Source organism: Gossypium hirsutum, chromosome A09 (genome assembly GCF_007990345.1).
Source record: "Gossypium hirsutum isolate 1008001.06 chromosome A09, Gossypium_hirsutum_v2.1, whole genome shotgun sequence".
NCBI classification, from domain to species: Eukaryota; Viridiplantae; Streptophyta; class Magnoliopsida; order Malvales; family Malvaceae; genus Gossypium; species Gossypium hirsutum.
In genome coordinates this window covers 1132640-1147627 of record NC_053432.1, presented here as the reverse complement: position 1 = coordinate 1147627, position 14988 = coordinate 1132640, and the positions used below count along the sequence as shown (strand labels likewise).

Genomic DNA, 14988 nt, shown 5'->3' with positions numbered 1-14988 from the left:
AGGGGTGATGAAAACAAAGTTGTCTCATCCATCCCTCCCCCTCCATTTTGCCGTAACTAGACAAAGAAAAGAAAAAAAAAGAGAAAGGGTGTTCATCCTTTAACACCTTGGCTGAAAATTTGAAGGAGGAAGGAAGAAGAAAGGTTGAAGAGATTCGGCCATGCATGTAACTAGGCTAAGGTATGTTTGATGATGTTCCATGAGATGCATGCATGTTTTAGTTGTTAGTTTGAGTTCTACCTAGCCCATGGTCTAAATCTTGCTATGTGATGGAGATGATATTCGGCCATGGGTGTTGTCTTTCTTGGTTGGTGTTTTGATGTTGTGGTGATGAGGCATGAAGATGATTGAGCTTGAGTGTTTAATAAAAAGGTTTGGATGTGAGAGTGTGTGAGGAGTAGAAATGAGGGGTCTTAGCAACTTCATAAAGGTTCGGCCATGGTGCTTCAATATTGCACTTGTGTTTAACCCTAGGATTAATTAGTTATATGGTTAGTATGGGTATGGGTGACCGAATATGAGAGCATGAATAGATGGAGAGTTTGGTGAATTGATATGTGGTAAATGTTAAGTGTTAAATGAAATGGAGATGATAGATTAATGTTGCACATTCGGCTATAGTTAGGCATGTTGATGATCTTATCTTGACTTAGATAATTAGGCATAAAAGGGTGGTAATGAGGTTGAGGTTGTTGAATGGTTAGTTGGGTAACAAATGAAGCATTCGGCCATCACTTGGGAGCTTATGTGATGTTGAGTTTAAAATTAGCAAAGGTGATTACCGAATGTCCAAGTATGCATATGCATGTGTGATTAGATTATTGATAGTATGGTAATTGCATGAGGTTATTAGCCGAATAGCTAAGAACATAAAGTAGCAAGATGAAAATTTTACCATGTCATTTCGTATGTCATAAAATCATTAAAATGTGGATACCAATATATGTAGCAAAGCGGTTAAGTGAGTTAATTTATTTGTTTAAGCTCAAGACTCTAAAGGAGAGGCGTCCAACAAGGGAAAATCGAAGGTCATTGAATAGCCGCCGAAATTGATCGACCACATCCGAGGTAAGTTTTAAGCGATTAAACGTTGAGTAAATTCAATTATAATAGGACATGATGAGTTGATTTAATAAGATATGATGTGGCCATGATATGTTCTAAGCTCAAATGGTAAGTTCTTAAGTGTTTGAGCTTGGGAATTCAAGGGTAATTTGAAATAGTCTGCTTAGGACAGCAGCAGTAACGTGACTTTAGAAAATCACCATAAATTTATGGCTTTGAATTAGAGGCTGAATGAGACATGAAATTAAAGCTTAATGAGTCTAGTTTCTTATAAAAGAAACCGTGTAAGCAAAGGAATTTCCGATAATGAGATATTTAAAGTTGTGTGAGACGGTGTCAGAATGACTCCGAAATCCCCTGTTCGGTTTTTAGAAAATCATTATAAATTGTACAAAAATGGTTATAAGATAAAATTTATATGCTTAGACTCCTTAATGAGTCTAGTTTCAAATGAAATCAAATACAACACATTTTAAATTCTGTAAAATGAGAAATTTGATTCTTAGTGAAGAGTGGTCAGATTAGTCAAACAGTGAAACAGGGGAAACTTTAAGAAAAATCTGGTATTGATTGGCCAAACCTAAAATTCTGGAAATTATATGGATGGAAGATATACGAGTCTATATTCAGGGAAAATTAACGGAAAGTGATTTGGAGTTTTGTAGCTCCAGTTATAAATAATTTAGTGACTATTGCTCAGGAAAAACAGCTTGTGCTGAATTTGAGATTATGTTGTGAACCTTGATAAACTTGTTTTAGTTGCTCATAAGCTATTGATTAAACCCATACTTGAATTCTAAATCGTGATATTGTAAGTTATGAGTATTCGAATATGAAATGATAGTAAGGCCTAATGGCCGATGTGATGAATGTGAAAGTGTATATATGTGATAAGGCCTAATAGCCGATGTGATGAATGTGAAAGTGTATATAGGTGATAAGGCCTAATAGCCGATGTGATGAATGTGAAAGTGTATATATGTGATAAGGCCTAATGGCCGATGTGATGAATGTGAAAGTGTATATGTGTGATAAGGCCTAAAAGTGTATATGTGTGATAAGGCCTAATAGCCAATGTGATGAATGTGAAAGTGTATATATGTGATAAGGCCTAATAGCCGATGTGATGAATGTGAAAGTGTATATAGGTGATAAGGCCTAATAGCCGATGTGATGAATGTGAAAGTGTATATATGTGATAAGGCCTAATGGCCGATGTGATGAATGTGAAAGTGTATATGTGTGATAAGGCCTAATGGCCGATGTGTGAATGTGAAAGTGTATATATGTGACAGGGCCGAGTGGCCAACGTGATGGATGTGAAAGTGCATAAATGTGATAAGTCCCGAAGGGCATTTGTGTCAGCACTATATCCGGGTTAAAACCCCGCAGGCTTTATGCGAGAATATTATCACTGATTAGTGTCCTTAAGCTTCGTGCTTGTACTATATCCGAGCTCTAAAGACCCGATGACTACGTGTGGGGATTATGTCCGGGTAAGACTTCGTAATAAGAATTGCTTATAAATATATTCAATGCGAAAGGTTAAACAGGTATGTACTCCAAGTTTATATGTGAGCTTGATTTGCACTAAATCATAAGGTAGTTATGTGATGCATACGAGAGCAATCTATGAGACTATTCCTATGATTATGTGACATCGGATCAGTGTGAGAGGTGATGTGAAATCATACGATATATCTATGTCACATGAGCTCACTTTTATGTGAAAGTTTATCTGCTTATTGTATATGATGAGATGTGCATATTCGGTAAAGGGATGGTATGCCTGAAGGAAGAGTGAAATAAAAATACGAACAACTATGTTATAATTTGATTGTTATCTGTTGACACTTCTTAAAACTTACTAAGCATTGTAATGCTTACTCCGTTTACTCTGTTTCCTCTGTTTTATAGATCTCATTGCGAAGCTACAGGCTCGGGGATCGTCAGCAACTAGTCACACTATCACTATCCACTGTTTGGTACTGCTACGTTTCGGATTGTCTTATGGCATGTATAAAATAGACTAGTGGCGGAAGAATATTTTGGTTAATGTATATAGCCATGCGAAAATGGCTTATATATATTTGAGCATAATGTTATAATCATTTGGTATGGAATGGTTAATCACTATCATAATTTGTGCTATTTATGCTAAAAGAGCTAGTTGAATCATGGAAACTATGAAATAGGTAAAGTCTACCTTAAAGGCAGATGCTAGCAGCAGCAGTGATGTAGATTTGGAAAATCACTAAAAATATTAGGATTTAAATTAAATAATGAATAAATTATGTAAACGAACCTTGATGAATCTATTTTCATAGGAAAGTAACGAAACTATCATATGGACAGTATGTTAAGAGATATTCAGGTTCTCGTGAGACAGGGCCAGAACAGTTACTGGATTCCCTGTTCCGACTTTGGAAATTCATTATAAATTAACCAGAGATAATTAGGAGTCATTCCATATATGTATAGATTCCTCTCTGAGTCTAGTTTCTATAGAAACAAACGGCATCAGTATTGAAGCTCTGTGCAGGGAGATATCCAAGTTGTAATGCACAAAGGTCAGTGTAGTCGATCCCTGTAACATGGGAGACTTTGACTAATAAACTGTACTGATTGGCTCGACCAAAAATTATAGAAAAAAATATGTAGATGGGCATTTGAGTCTAGTTTCAGGGAAAATTTACGGAACTGGATTTCGAGTTTCAGAACTCAAGATATGATTTTTTAAGCGACTAGTACGCAGACTGGCAGCTTGTCTGAGAAATTTTTTTTTAAGTGGTTTGAAGTCTGTTAACACCTCGTGTTCGACTCCGGCGACGGCCTCGGGTTCGGGGTGTTACAATTTACTTAATGCTACCCGGTTTAGATTGATTGGCCGTTCATCTATGAGCACATAATCTTTCCCTTCCGTTAATTCAGTTTTTAATTGTTGAACTCAGAGAAAAAGGATAAACTTACATACAATATTTTATATTTTGGCCACTAAATTTTAAAATATTATAATCATTGAACTATTTCAAAATTTTCATTTAAGTCATTAGACTGTTACACCGTTGTTGTATGGCCTTCTCTGTTCACATTGTTTGCACCAATCAAGAACTCTCTTTTTCCTTCTTTTTTACAATTCAAATTTTTTTATTCCATGAAACAATTCTGAATGCTATAAATTTGCGAACTAAAATTCAAATAACTTTCGTCTCCGATCTCTGATACTGATTTTCAGATCAACTTAGATCTAGGGTATTTTCTTCTACTCATCGATAAGTACTGATCCATCATACCTATTATCAAATTGTCGCTTGAAGCTCGCTAGCTGAACTTTTTAAAATAAAATACTTAATAACCCACTTAAATAAAAGCTTTCAATGAAAATTTTTAATAGTTCAATGATCATTTTGTAATTTTTTAAAATTAAATAATCAAAATGTAAATTTACTAATAATTTAGTAATCTTGAGTATAATTTACAAAAAAAAAATCATTCTTCTAATTTTCTGCCTTTTAGTGTACCTACAACCATGTGTGTTTGTAAAAGTTCGATGAGTGGTAAATTAATTTTTTAGTCGTGCCAAGCATAAATTTATGACGGTATTTGGACTTAACATTTTTTTCTTAATTTAGTATTTAGATTTCTTTTGTTTAAATTAGTACCTGAATTTAATACATTTTACTAATTTGATACCTAAGTTTTCTTTTGTCCAATTTAGTATCTAAACTTGACACTTCATTCTTAATTTGGTACCTAAAGTTTTTTAAGTTCAATTTGATACTTAAACTTGTTAACTGTTGTACAAATTACCCAAAACACTAATGGTGTTAAAAAAAATTTGTGATATGCTACAAAATTATCATCGGTATTAGAGGAAATTCGTGTTAAAAAACTATGCATTGAACAATGCTTAATGAATTAATTTTGAAAAAGAAAACAAGAATTTTAAAACCCAAAATAAAAAAAAGTTCATCACTTTAAATTAATAAAGTAAAATAAATAAATTAACTAAAAGTAATTGAACATTTAAAATACAAAAATGAACCAGCATTTCATTTACCACATGCTCATCATACATTAATTATTTTTATTACCTCGTAAAAAAACAACATTGTTAATATATTGAAGTAATTCATATTATATAAAACAAATATGTTTTTTATATTTTTTTAACAAAAAAGTCTATTTATTATATATTTTATATTAAGTTATAGGCTTCATAGAATTATATAAAAACTATATTTTTTGTGAATTACAATAACAAGGCAAAGCCAGAACAACCAACGTGACTAGAACCCATGCCACACTTGGAACAATGAATATCTTATGGCCATCAGGCCATCACATGAGGCTCTGAAATATATATGACTTTGATTTCTATAGTAATTTAATAAATATATAAAATTTATTATTATAAAATTTATAAGAATAAAAAATTATTATAATTAAATATTTTTATATGAATAATACAAATATGAATAATAATTTCTTTTACAAAATTTTAATATAAGCATGAGTTTAGAAAAACTTTTAAATTTACAATAATACTTTATTATTATTAATTATATTACTAAATCTACATTAGAATAATAATTTATTAGTATTATTATGTAATTATAATAATAAAAGTAATATTAATTAATTGATAATGTGTTAATTAACTGAAATTAATTAATTTGGTTATATCTTTTAAACGTTCTACTTCAAAAATAACATAATATATTGTTAATTGTTAAAATTATAAATTTATAAAATCATTGAATATAATTCGATAAATTAAAAATAATAAAAATCTAAAATTTTTAATTAAATAAATATAATTTTTATATATAAATGTCCTTTATTTTTCATCATATTACTAAATTCACATTTAACAATTCTATAGGGAAAACTACAACAATAGTTACTTTCGTTTGCCTCATATTACATTTTAGTCACTTATGTTTAAAATTTTACGTTTTAGTTGTTGCGGAAGCGACGATAATATTAATAACAATATTATCAGAAATATTTAGATAATTATTATGCCAACAATTATACTAAGAAAATTCCCAGTTAAATTGGAGGGGTCACAATGGTCCCGCTTAAAACCCAACAACTAGACAGAACTCACTTAGATATTTATAGCAATAATAACTAAATAAATATAACCAACATAAAGCTATTAAATAAAAGCAAACAAATAAGAAATAAAATACCAGAGTTTTAACGAGGTTCGGCCAATTTAGCTTACGTCCTCGGACACTACCAAATTAATATTTCCTCTAGAAATATTACAAAGGAGAAGATTTTGGGCTGATACAACCAAAGGGGGAGGGGTTCTATATATAACAAACCAAACCCCCTCCCTTTCTATCTTTTCCTAATGTGGGATATTGCCAATATTCAACAAATCTCCACCTTGGCGATATTCCACATCTTCGAACATCTTCTCATAACACAAACTTCAATAGTGTCTTCAAATTTGCAACCAATCGCCTTCTTCCCTTTTGGTAGTTGTGCCAGCTTCCACGTCTTGTTTTTCTCTAGAGATTGCATTTCCTCTTCCATTGCACCTAACCATCTATTATTCTCTAAACTCTGAATGGCTTCGGTGTAAGTGGATGGAATATTATCAACAACTGGAAGTGCATAAGCTACCATGTCAGTGAAACGAGCAGGTTTCTGAATTTCTCGTCTCTGCCTTCTGACTGCAATTGGCTCTGATTGCTGTTGAGGTTCTTGGGTAGAAACCTCTTCCTCATCTGACTCTGCATCTGCCAATGAAGAATCACTAGTGGTACCTTTTGCTGGAATTACCACACTCTGCTCAAACTCCACCTGCTGCGGAGTACACTCCACCTGCTGTGAAGTACTACTCACTCCTTCTGGATTTACCTTATTCAACATGGCAGATTCATGAAAGGTAACATCCCTACTGATTATCATCTTCTTTGCCTCTAGACACCACAAACGATATCCCTTAACACCAGCATTGAAGCCCATGAATAGAGCCTTCTTTGCTCTTGGATCTAACTTTGATTCTTTCACATGATAATATGCAATAGAACCAAAAATGCACAAGGTGTCATAATCAGTAGCAGGTTTTCCATACCATTTCTCCAAAGGAGTCTTGCCATTTATAGCAGATGATGGCAAATGATTGATGAGATGTTGAGCGTACGTCACAGCCTCAGTCCAAAACTTTCTATCTAATCCAGCATTAGATAACATACATCGAACTTTCTCCACAAGCGTTCGATTCATACGCTCTGCCACCCCATTCTGTTGCGGTGTTCCACCTACGGTGAAGTGCCTTACTATGCCACAATCTTGGCATATCTTTAGGAAAGGATCGCTTTTATATTCTCCACCGTTGTCTGATCGGAGAACCTTAATCTTCCTTCCTGTCTGATTTTCAACTTTAGTTTTCCACTTAAGGAAAACTTCAAGCACCTCATCTTTGTTCTTCATAGGAAACACCCAAACTCGTCTGGAAAAATCATCAATAAAGGTGACAAAATAACGTCTTCCTCCAAGTGATGGAGTCTTGGACGGTCCCCATACATCAGAATGCACATAATCCAGAATACCTTTAGTATTGTGAATCCCAGTGCCAAATTTCACCCTTCGTTGTTTTCCCAGAACACAATGCTCGCAAAATTCAAGTTTGCAAGTCTTTGTACCTTTCAATAATCCTTGCTTGGCTAGAGTTTGCAAGGATTTTTCACCAGCATGGCCCAAACGCATATGCCACAGCTGTGTTGCCTCAGCGTCCTTCTTGGTACTCGTAATTGCTGCTGCTGTTGTCCCGACCACTGTACTACCTTGGTAGTAATACAGATTGTTCTTTCTTATGCCTTTCAACATCACCAATGCTCCTGAAGTTGCTTTAAGAACTCCATCTCGTATTGTCACAACTAGGCCTTTAGATTCTAACGACCCCAAAGAGATGAGATTCTTCTTCAACTTTGGGACATATCGTACATCCCGCAAAATTCTAGTAGATCCATCATGACTCCTCAGTTTAATTGAACCTATCCCGGCTATTTTACATGTGTTATCATTACCCATGTAAACAACCCCTTCATCTAGTTTTTGAAATTCAAAGAACCATTCCCGAATGGGACACATATGATAGGAACAACCAGAATCCATGATCCACTCATCTGCATATAATGTTGAAGATGTCATACTAAGAGAAAAGTCTGACTCTGCTTCACTATTGCATTCTGCAACATTTGCATCTTGCGGAGTCTTCCCTTTTTTCTTCAATTTTGGACAATCTTTCTTCCAATGTCCTTTTTCTTTGCAAAAAGAACATTCATCTTTGGCAACAGCTCGACCTTTGGACTTTCTTCTCTTCCCCTTAGACTGACTTTGCTGACGACCTCTTGTTACCAATGCTTCCACTGCTGCTTCACCTGAACCTTTCAACTTATCCTTTCGGCGTAGTTCATAGCTATACAATGCAGCAGTTACTTCATTGAAAGTTACTTCCGATTTTCCATGAAGTAGAGTAGTTTCAAGGTACTCAAACTCCTCAGGAAGCGATCCCAACAACATTAACGCCAAGTCTTCGTCTTCAAAAGTCACATCCAAATTCAACAAATCAGCCACCAGCTGATTAAAATTGGTAATGTGCTCGTTCATCGTGGTACCAGGAACATAACTGAAACGAAACAGTCTTTTCTTCATATGTAACTTATTTTGACTGTTCTTCTTCAGAAATTTCTCCTCCAATGCTTTCCACAATTTACTTGCAGAAGTCTCTTTACTGAATGCATACTTCTGCTCTCTGGAAAGACATGATCGAATTGTACCACATGCCAATCGGTTGATGGTCTTCCATTCTTTATCATCAACCCCTTCTGGTTTTTCTTCCTCAATGGCAATATCTAGACCCTGTTGAAAGAGGGCATCTAGAAGCTCACTTTGCCACATGCCGAAATGACCTGTTCCATCAAAAATTTCCACTACAAATCTCGTATTTGCAGTTCCAATCCTCGGCAAAATGTACGAAGTGGAAGTTGTTGATATGGATGGTTTTTCTTCTGTCATTTTTGCCATAGCTTCTACTTAATAGCCACCAAATGCAGAATACCCACAAGCTTTAGGAAATGTTTCTGATGTGTAAGATCAGACTAAGCTGCAAACACAGAGCATACTACAAAACCTTGGCTCTGATACCAATTGTTGCGGAAGCGACGATAATATTAATAACAATATTATCAGAAATATTTAGATAATTATTATGCCAACAATTATACTAAGAAAATTCCCAGTTAAATTGGAGGGGTCACAATGGTCCCGCTTAAAACCCAACAACTAGACAGAACTCACTTAGATATTTATAGCAATAATAACTAAATAAATATAACCAACATAAAGCTATTAAATAAAAGCAAACAAATAAGAAATAAAATACCAGAGTTTTAACGAGGTTCGGCCAATTTAGCTTACGTCCTCGGACACTACCAAATTAATATTTCCTCTAGAAATATTACAAAGGAGAAGATTTTGGGCTGATACAACCAAAGGGGGAGGGGTTCTATATATAACAAACCAAACCCCCTCCCTTTCTATCTTTTCCTAATGTGGGATATTGCCAATATTCAACATTAGTCACTTACGTTATTGTTTTATTACGAATAGTCACTCTATTGTTAAGCTCTATTACCTCCTTAATGGCGGTTCTACGTGGCAATCCAAATGGGTTTTAAATGTCAACTTGGATGTTCTACGTGACAGTCCAAATTAAATTTATTTCATTAAAAACGTATTTTCATCCCAGCAACCGAACATCCAAGTTGGCATTTAAAACTCATTTGGATTTCCACGTAGGATTGTTGTCAGGGAGGTAACGGAGTTTAATAGTAGAGTGACCACTTCGTAACAAAATAATAACGTGACTAAAACATAACATTTCAAACATAAGTGGCTAATATGTAATATGAGGCAAATAAAAATGACTATTTTTATAATTTGCCCGTATTTATAATATTTAATTTAGAATTATTAGTTAAAAATTTTAAAATAAAATTGATGTTGTGATAATTATACATTTAAAAATAATTATAATTTAATAAAAATTGTGATAATTATACATTTAAAATAATTATAATTTAAACTGAAAAAAAGAAAAGAAAAGAAAAGAAGGTTAAGCTAATTTTAAAATAGAAGTACTACTTAAATAGAACTATAAGGGAAAAAAGTTGTGATGATTATAATTATAATTTGCAACTATTAGTTAAAAAATTCACATAAACAAAAATTGTGCTAATACTTTAATAGAATTCTAATCACTTAATTAATGCTAAAGTTAATTATGTTAATTGATTATTATTTTTAATAATGTTACTTTGTATTAATTACCTAAAATAAAATTATATTGTAGATTGAATATATTAAAAATGCTTTACTTATTATTTTATTTTTATATTATAATATTTGAATTAATACGTTAATATATTTTAATTATATTTAGTAATTCAAATAAGAAATATTATTCTATGCTAATTATTGTAAATAAAAATATTATATTTAAAAAATTAATTAAATATTAAACACATAAAATCACATGCATGTGCCATTATAAGTGAGTAAAAATTTAAACTAAAATTATAAATAAAGTTTTAATATATATTTCATAATTTAACATAAAAATATGATTTTAATTTTTTATTTTAATAAATTTGATAATTTAATTATTATTTAGCATATTTCATTTTAAAAATATACTCTTAATTATTTATTTTATATATACCTAAAATTTAGCTTTATATCATTAATTGTCATGATTCATTCTCACTGTTATTAACTAATCCCACAGCCACTATTATTTTCCATCTCACCAGTTACCACTCATCCAAAGAGAGTCGAAGTGAAAACTTTACACACATTAATGTTATAGATTCAAGTTCTATTTTATATGGAGTTTTAAAATTTTAAATTATTTTTATAGATTTTATATAAAAATATAAAAAAGAAAAGAATATCCTCGTAATAATTACCCTTAATATCAACTAAGAAGTCAATAATAGTATAGATACAATATCAAGTTAATTAAATTAGTTCAAATGTAGATTACATAATAATTCAATTTTAATCGAATTTTGCTCATCCTAAATACCAGCTGTAACTAAAATAAAATAGTTGATGTTGGTGATGGTGATGGTGATGGTAGAGCTTTGCAGCAATCAAACTATCTTACAGAAATAAAGCCATAAATTTGCTTGGCATCTATCAAACAAAGTTACAATCCCAATAAAACATTATGGCTTATAGAGAAAAGAATGTATATATGAATATAATTATTTTGTCCCAAGGCGATGAAATATTACAAATCTATGATAAAGGTTGACAAGAGTTTGCCAATGTATTATAATATTCAAACACAAATCTCTAAGAAAGTGTGATAAAATGTTGCAAGGAACTAACCAAACTAGGAGGCCAATGCTTGGTTTCAATCACGTATGAGAGATCTGTAAAATGAGGATCAAGTAGAGTTGCAATTGCGAATTGATTTTCAGCTAGCAATGGTGCATGTTTGTCTGCATATAAAACTGCAGCAAGAGCTGCATGTACTTCTGCACAAAATCATAAAACATGGAAGCCCAAAAGGTGTTAGTTGCTTAGAGAAGTTCAAAATAAATAAATAATATAAGGGAGGATATTTGATGGGTCGGTGCATTAGAGTAGTTATGTTAAAATGATACAACACCTTAAAAAGTTGTGTCATGTAATGTAACCATACAATTTATGTCAATAATTGTGCTTTAAAAAGACATGACATTTAATGAATAACAATGTCATGTAATGACACAATTCATGGCAATAATTAAGTGCTTATTAGCAATAATAGTATGTTGCATTATCAGCCATTTTACTATTTTTATTTTGGATGTTTTGAGACTTTGTTGTATTCTGGAGGCAAAAGTGTGTTACGCCTCAAAGTCTATTTTGATTATTTCTTGCATTATAAGTTTGTTTCTTGTCCCACTATTTTTTAAAACAAAAGCTTCTTAATCTTCAATGTTCAATAAATTTGAACTCTAATATAGTACCTGGATATCCCTTTAAAGATATTGAAACATCTTCCATCTCTGCAAAAGCTTCTTCTTTGTCTCCAACCTCGTATAAGGCCAATGCCCTACCAACTCTTGCATAGTCTGAGAATGCAAAATCTTTATAATTTTCAACCACCTGAAAGCAAGTGATGAAAACTTATTCACATACATTGCTGCATCACAGCTTCACAAGCTGGTCTAAGTTCATAGGCATCAGAGGTGCATTAAAAATAATAAGAATTCTTGTATATATGTAATATGCTATGGTCATAATAATCCTCTTGCAACGAAATAAGGTCTGAAAAGGGCACACATTATACCTTCATATATTACTATATATTAGACAGTAGAATTCAAAATTCACAAGCAAATTGCTATAAATCCTGTTATACCTCCACCCCTTGGAGACAACTTTTCGAGAAAGCACCTCGCTTCTACTCCTCACGAGTGCCCCACTTACTCTTTGGAAGCATACTCCTTGGAAGCATACCTCCTTGACTTAACATCCACACGAGCATATGTGGACCTCACTTATTAACAGTCTCTCCTGATTTCAACTATTACGTCCTATCCAATGTGATTGAAAGCACATCCCGTCGTCACTCTACCTAAACCAATGGTGACAGACCACTTGGCCACTTGCCCTTGCCCTTTACTCGCCTATGAGGGCATGACGCGCGGGTATATAAACACTTAGCCCCTATTAAAAAGGGAATCCTCTCTCCCTCCTGCAAGCCAAACTGCTATAAATAACAGCAATATTAACCTTAAAACTCTCCTCTTATGAACATTTATGTTCTGCATATTACTTTCTCTTAACTTTATCCAAATTCCTGGCTCAGATATGGTTAGATGGAACGTAGCTTCTGAGAAGTATTGTTTTTAATACAATCCAATCATCTCAAACACATCCACACCCCTACACACAGGGGAATCTGCGGATCCAACCTTGATCTCGGGTACAAATGAACTCTCTTTCATAGAGAAGAAAATTGAAGCATAGATGTTTTATGGTAAATAAAGAATCATGATGTTAATTGCTAAGGATATATATATATAATCATTTTTAATTCAGTGAATTGAACTATTAGCAAGAAAAAGAAATCACTATTGGGAGTTTATAGACAACAGGTAGAATCGAAACATGGCACAAGATATTGCAATTATACCAAATGCAGCTAGAAATATGTAAACTAAGCACAACAAAACGAACCCAAGCTAGCATTTTTTGGTTTTAAAGAGTGGGGGATGAATTAATATACCAAAGTAAAGAAGTGAAGAGCTTTGGGGAAATCACCCTGAGCCTGCAATTCCTTCCCTCTCTCCAACAACTCCACAGCTTCAGTTACTCTGCGACTAATGAGGGAACTGGCGTCTTTCTCAGCTTGACTCACTGGGTCAAAACTCGAAGCTAGAGCATCCATGATATTGGACTGAAGTAATTTAGCATTGTCAAGGGCAAGACTGTTACTGCTGGGAAGGATAGGAGAGGAAAGGAAGAACAAAAGGAAGCGCCTGCTGGTAGTTCCAAGGTTCAAAAATGGGGTTCTCAGGGTTTTATGGTTGGGATTGGGTGAAGAAAGGAAATGGGAAATTGGTGCTTTGTGTGCACCCATTGCTGCCTCTGCTCTCTTTCTCTTTTCTTGTCCAATTTTGGGCGGTTGGCGTTTTTGTAGGTTTTTATTATTAAATTAGAGCCACAAACAAATTTATGCTTAAACTCCCTTCATATCCATCCTTCACGATTTATTATGTAATACCGGTGGTTTACTTCATATCCCCTCATCATTCACGTTAAATCTTAACACCTGCCAACGGTTTTAACGGTTTTTTTTTCCAAAGCATCTATCATTTTAAAACTGCTCTATACTCAAAACGAAAATACAATAAATAACGCATCATCATTCTAACAATGCTCGGAGAACTAAATACATGCATGTTCAAGTTACACTCCTGCTACGTTACCCGATTTCCTTTCTCTATGTACCACCTCTCAATCTCTAAAGTATTTTTTTTTTTTTGATATTTAATTTTTTTTCTCAATTTAATACTCAAAATATTATTCCATCCAATTTTTTAATGCTGTTTTTAAAAAATAGATGATCAATCAAAACATACCACGTGATGTTTTTAATTAAAAAATACATATATTTTTATCATATATTTATATATCAATTTTAAAAAATTATAAATTATAAAAATATAAATATAAAAAATTCAGAAAAATATATAATAATAAAGTAAAAAAAGACGAAATTTATAAATAAAAATAAAAATCCATTAACATAAAATAATTAAATGTTTTTAACCCAAAAAAGTCTAAAAATATTTTTGGTATTCTTCTTCCTGTTCATCATGCTCTTCATGTGAAAAAAGAGAAGAATTAGATTCTTTTTATTTTTATTCATAGTAATTTAACCAAAAACAAACCCAAAATTGTTTGGAATCTCCTTTAACTAAAATTGTGTTTAACTACATTTACTTTATTTAATTTAAAATCCAAATCATAAAAGTTTCAAAACTGAAACTAAACTAAATTTAGAAAATTTCTAGATTCTAACGTCAACGGCCACCATCGGTCGCTACTTACTGTAATTGTTTGAGCCCAAATTTCATCATTTTCTTGTTTTTAATCCCCTATTTTCATTTTCAGCATTTATTTTATTCTTCTTTCTGTAAAAATAAAAAAAAAAGTATTTATTTTTTTAAAAGAACACTAAATTTTTGTATATATACAAATAAATTTCGAATTTCAACACCAAATCTAGGTGTTTTTCACTGTCAAATTATCTTCAAATTTCAATATATTCTTCCGCTCTTTATAAGCTTCTCTTTTTTTTAACACTAGATTGACCAAACAATACCCAAAAAAATC

General features: G+C 32.5%; 1 protein-coding gene across 1 annotated transcript; it reads right to left on the bottom strand.

Annotated features, from left to right (window-relative positions):
• Positions 1-11344: 11344 nt before the first annotated feature.
• LOC107888507 (uncharacterized) lies at positions 11345-13851 on the bottom strand. The gene is made up of 3 exons (XM_016812638.2): positions 13376-13851; positions 12111-12249; positions 11345-11633 (listed from the first exon to the last, which is right to left on the bottom strand). The coding sequence occupies exons 1-3, from the start codon at positions 13727-13729 to the stop codon at positions 11449-11451; spliced, it is 678 nt and encodes a 225-aa protein (XP_016668127.2). The 5' UTR covers positions 13730-13851; the 3' UTR covers positions 11345-11448.
• Positions 13852-14988: the final 1137 nt, after the last annotated feature.

What these genes read in the sequence shown, in the direction of transcription:
- LOC107888507 (XM_016812638.2), bottom strand. Translation starts at nt 13,729, where the DNA reads ATGGGTGCACACAAAGCACCAATTTCCCATTTCCTTTCTTCACCCAAT. An exon ending in CTCTTCACTTCTTTACTTTG is followed by an intron (nt 12,250 to 13,375) that starts GTATATTAATTC and finishes ACTTGCTTTCAG; the next exon opens with GTGGTTGAAAATTATAAAGA. An exon ending in ATCTTTAAAGGGATATCCAG is followed by an intron (nt 11,634 to 12,110) that starts GTACTATATTAG and finishes GATTTTGTGCAG; the next exon opens with AAGTACATGCAGCTCTTGCT.